General features: G+C 37.3%; 1 protein-coding gene across 1 annotated transcript in view; it reads left to right on the top strand.

Annotated features, from left to right (window-relative positions):
* LOC101852001 overlaps nt 1–3,387 on the top strand; it is a gene marked incomplete at its 5' end in the record, with an annotated part of 28,566 nt that extends 25,179 nt beyond the window's left edge. The window contains 3 exon segments of the mRNA XM_035973831.1: nt 517–593; nt 1,394–1,562; nt 1,985–3,387. Of these exon segments, the coding sequence (XP_035829724.1) occupies nt 517–593; nt 1,394–1,562; nt 1,985–2,073 (335 nt within the window). The 3' untranslated portion in view covers nt 2,074–3,387.
* Nucleotides 3,388–5,253: the final 1,866 nt, after the last annotated feature.

The following is a 5,253-nucleotide window of genomic DNA, read 5'->3' as shown; positions in this document are numbered from 1 at the left end:
TAACTAGAAGAAGAAGAAGAAGAAGAAGAAGAAGAAGAAGAAGAAGAAGAAGAAGAAGAAGAAGAAGAAGAAGAAGAAGAAGAAGAAGAAGAAGCACGGTCATAACATCAAAAACAATAATACTAACAATAAAATTGATTTGAGTAAAATAATGAAATAATATAAAAATAATAAATGGAGTAATATTATTATAAATCAAAATTTCTAAAAGTACACTACTTGGAATCCGCCGATTGTATGGGATCAGATACCTTGTATGAATACGTTAAATTAGATAATTCAACCCAAACAATTTGAGGTTATATCTTAAGATCACCATCCTTTTTTTCAAGAGGAAAGTAGATGTCTATTCCCATTTTGTGTTTGGTCATTCTATTGAGTTACATCTATAAGACCAATCTCCTCGTGGTTTAAGGAGTGGAAATATGATGTATTGAATGGTCACTCTGAAGTTAATAAACACCGTTGCTTAGCCCTATTCTTTTTTTCATTCTTTTTTTCTGTCCATGGTTTCAGTGTTCAACACATTCTTGCTTTCGGAGATAGAACTTCATCGAGGAAAGACCAAAAGGCAGTTCTTTGAGGAATTCCAGGTAATCAAATGAATACCACAAATAAAGAAGGATGCAAAAATCGGTATGCGTTTTATGAAAAAAACAACTATGCCCATTACTAAGAGTATATATTACTCAATGAAATGATTATTGCATACATCTTGCAACAAGCATGCCATAATGCCCCAGATACTCAACTGTTTACCATCAGTATTCATGCGATCCTCTAATCACAATTTCAGTGAATTAAGTATTATCACATGTTGCCATTGCCCTGATACTTACCACATACCTACTTTTAAACGCCCGTATAACTAAATCTTAAATATTATTTGTGAGGCAGCGGGGTGGATTCAGGCTCTCGTCAAAATATTGAAATCGAAGAAAACAGCAGTTTTCTTCCTGCTTAGCAATTTTTATCACTTTTTTGTTTTTTGGCTCAACATCTTTTATGTTCAAAAATATAAATTTACAGTTTCTATGGACTCTCCAGCTTTGGAATTTACCAAGTTTTGGCGGCCATTTTCTCGCTAATTTTACCTCTTAGACCAGGTGACCTCCACCGCCTTCAATCCAAAATATCTCCACTTCTATTGATAATGGATGGGTAATTTTTTCATTGAAAGCAAGACAAATGAACAAGCTGTATGATGATAACAATAACTCAATATGCTCAAAAATTGACGAGAGCCTGATTCCACCACGCTGCCTCTCTCTCTCTCTCTCTCTCACACGCACGCACACACACACACACACACACACACACACACACACACACACACACACACACATAATTATATATATGATACTGTAACTGTATTCTTCTCTCCCCACTTCAGGTTGATTTTGAGAAGTTCCTGGCCAAAAACGGTGCCATGCCATTTGCCGTCTGCTCGTACGGCGGCCAGGACAGGCGTAGTCTGAGACGTCACGCCTACCCGGCAAACTCTGTGGTCACGTGCCATCTATTCCAGGGCATGGAGCATCTCAAGTACATGACGGAAGACGGTAAGAACAGCGTAACCTTTGATGTTTGAGTTAGAGAAACTACTGTAACGCTCGAAACTGTTTGTTTGTTTGTTTGTTTGTTTGTTTGTTTGTTTGTTTGTTTGTTTGTTTGTTTGTTTGTTTGTTTGAATAAAGAGAAGCGCATGGAGACAAAAATTGTAATTTAATGGTGGGAAAAAATAAGACAGAAAAAAAAAATCAATTGTCCATCTTTGACAAATCCCCTTTCTCCACCGACCATCCTCTGGGCTATATTTTATTTACTATACACTTCCTTCTCTGAATGTTACAGCTTCAATTCCTTCAATTTCAAATCGTTTCTAATCTTGTTATAATATACGTATTATATTATTTTTTACCTTACAAGTGGCGCCCATGAACCACCCTCTAATTCTATTCATTTTCTCCCCTCTTGTCTACAGAGACGTACTGTAAGTTCCGCAGCCTTCACAACCAGATGGCCCTGGAGAAATGCTCGGTGTTCAGTATCTCCAAAAGAGGAATTCTGTAGTTCTGTTATTTGTAGATAAGATTATTTTTAGTTGTTTTTTTGTGTTTTGTGTACTGAGCTGAAACTGTGATATTTTAAACGTTTTTTTTTTCACCACGAAAAGGTCATTACAGTCAGCGTGGATATTGTCAAAGAAGTACTTTGATACAATTACCGTCGTTTGTACAGGGAACGAGTAGCATAGATAGACAGAAACAACTGCAGGGCGGAAAAGAAAGAAGACCTAGATCTATCTGTGTTGTCTTTAAACCACCCATAATAGAGGGCTTGCGATATAATAGCGTACAGCCAAAGCAAAATACAACCAGCCACATCAACTGGAGCAATATTAACAATAACAAAAACAGCAGTAACAACAACAGGAACAACAATATCAAGGATATTGAAATGTTTATCATATCTGCTCATGTTCACAATGCGGTGTTGACGCTCAAAGACAATGCATGTGACTGTGACTGGGAATTAAGGAACAAAAACACGGAATGTGTTTTCTCCTTTTAAAGACGTTTTTAAGAACTAGATTCTGGAACTACGCGACTCATTGCTCTTCATGTAGTATTTTCCTAACTACGGCAAGGTCGACGGTATAGTACCGTATAGCGTTTGTCGTTGTTGTTCTTAGCGTTGTCATAAAGTGCGGAGTGTGAAATAGATTGTTAACCATGTCTGAGATATTTGCAAGCCATATTTTGGAGAGTATACCTTTACAATGTTGTCATGTCGACATCAAATAGATATTTTTGTTGCACTCATTTTTTTTATTAACATACGTTTTAATAATCTCTTTGAAAACATTGGACTATAACATTTCACTCTGTTTATCTATGTATATAGTTCAGTTTTGCAACACTGCAAAACTTAAGGAAACAGTCCAATTATTGATTGAAGTCCCAACCGAGAAGGAGAATAATGTCATATATTCAAAGATACACTGAAACGCCATACGCGTTGCTCTGTGTAACATTGCAAATGCGCACCATAATCTTGAATGTATTTCAAAATGAGTGTACGATATGGGCTAAACAGAAATTTATTATAGTAACGTGTCCTATTTTTTGCCCGAAATAGAGTATTGTGTTAATCTTATTTGAAATATGTTCGGTATTTCTTGAACGGTCATAGAGTCTGAGGTGAGAGGGAGTTTAGTAAGATAAATTATTATGTGTAATGCCATTGTCAGAGATTTTTTTCAGGGGGGTGGGGTGGGTCTTTTTAATCTTTTTAGTAATAAGTACTAAGTACCTGTTGTGTCACCTATGTGGGCAATCAATGACACTGATAACATACGAAGTACAATCTCCCCTCCACCCCCCCCCCAAAAAAAAACCCCCAAAAGAAACAACCAACAACCCCACAACAACAACACCCTCCCTCCCCCCCAAAAAATACATTGTATTAACACTGTTTTCCCTTGTTCAAACTGTTAAGTGATTATTTTTTATATTATTATTGCACTTTCTGAAATGTGCCTCTTTCGTTTTTGTGAAATACTGAAAAGAAACATAATAATCTAAGCAATTGTAAACAAAAACCTCTGAAACTAAAATGCAGTTTTCTTTTACCGTTACATCAGTGGTATAAATTATAGATTTAGCTGAGACATTAGGCGGAAGTGTCGATGGTACTTTCTGTGTATTGATCATCACCGTCCTAAATGTCAAACATGATGTCATGCTTTGTTTCTTCCATTTTAATTAATAAGATAGTTCCTATTTGCTTGGGTGTTTGTAAAGATATTATTAAAGTTTATACAATATTTTGTGCCTATAATAAATTGAACAGTTCAATTGTAATATACGATTTTATAAACAGGCCATAGTATTACAGTAAAACCTAAAACAAACAAAACATTAAAGCAATTGATCGTTGTTTGATTTTGTGTAAACCTTGTCAATGTCAAACTTTGGGTACTTAATTGAGAGCTCATACCATGACCAGCACCTGACACTTACTAATTTTATTATTTTAAGGAAAGCATGCTACTCCCCTATCGATATGTGTTAAATCATGTTGGAGATGGGCTTCGACTCTACCTGCCAGGGCAAACATGGCCCAAGAGGTGATACAACGTGCTTGGAGAGAGACCAAGATACTCGATGCAAACTAATAATAATAATAATAATAAATAGCATTTGTATAGCGCATATCCCCGTTCAACAGCAAACTCTCTGCCCTTTACAGTATAATATACCCCAGCAGACCAAAGAAAACTCCAAAACATTCTCAGCTTCCCGGGTAGCATACACAGCAAGCAGATGATTAAGCGATCAAACACTAACAAACTGATAAGATCTTTCGCTGTCTATAGCCGGGTACCCATTCCCACCTCGGTGAAGCGAGGAAAATTCGTGAAAAGGACACAACGTCGGGCCCTTGACGGGAATCGAACCCACGACCTTACGATAGCGAGTCCGAGAGCCTAACTACTAGGCCACCGATGCCACAACTATGGTTACACGGGAATCGAACTCCGGTTTCCTGAGTGCCAACCACTACAACACAGAGGCTGAAGTGATTTAGAGACACAATTGTCCAAATTTAGTTTATAGAAAAGAAATTCAATGTTAAAAAATACAAGTGTTATGAAGTACCTATTATTTATCTGAGAGAACACTGATTTGAGAAGAAATATTCTTAGAGTACTACATTTCCAGGTCATCCCATTCTCGTTGCCAATGTAATGTCGTGACCGTTTACATTAATGTAGATTGGAGTCCAACGACTAAAGTTTCCTGAACGAGAGTGAGAGTGACCCATGACAAAAAAGAAGGTAAAAAACAAACCAAATACATGTCACACGGTACCCCAAGGGGAGATATTTTTTATAATATTATATCTGTTTCATGACCTCGTGTTCCCCATGTACTTAAGCGATTACCAACCCAACCAACTCCCCCCACCCCCCCCCAAAAAAAAAACAACAAAAAAAACTTGTGTAATGGAGCCTTAGAGTATTGGGAAGTTGCTCTCATGCCGTGCCACAGCTTTCGATTTTGGTATGTGGTTTAGTGTCAATACCATGATTGAGTACTACGACATATTGATCGGATGACTGATTGTGTGATAATACGCGACCCAAGATTACATCTCGCGATGCCTATCATTGATACTCTTACCTATCTCCCCTGTCTGTCTGTCTGTCTGTCTGTCTGTCTGTCTGTCTGTCTGTCTGTCTGTCTG

The sequence above is a fragment of the Aplysia californica genome, unplaced genomic scaffold (genome assembly GCF_000002075.1).
Source record: "Aplysia californica isolate F4 #8 unplaced genomic scaffold, AplCal3.0 scaffold00034, whole genome shotgun sequence".
Taxonomy (NCBI): domain Eukaryota; kingdom Metazoa; phylum Mollusca; class Gastropoda; order Aplysiida; family Aplysiidae; genus Aplysia; species Aplysia californica.
Note: the sequence above shows the minus strand (reverse complement) of the source record. Positions and strands in the feature narration are given on the sequence as shown.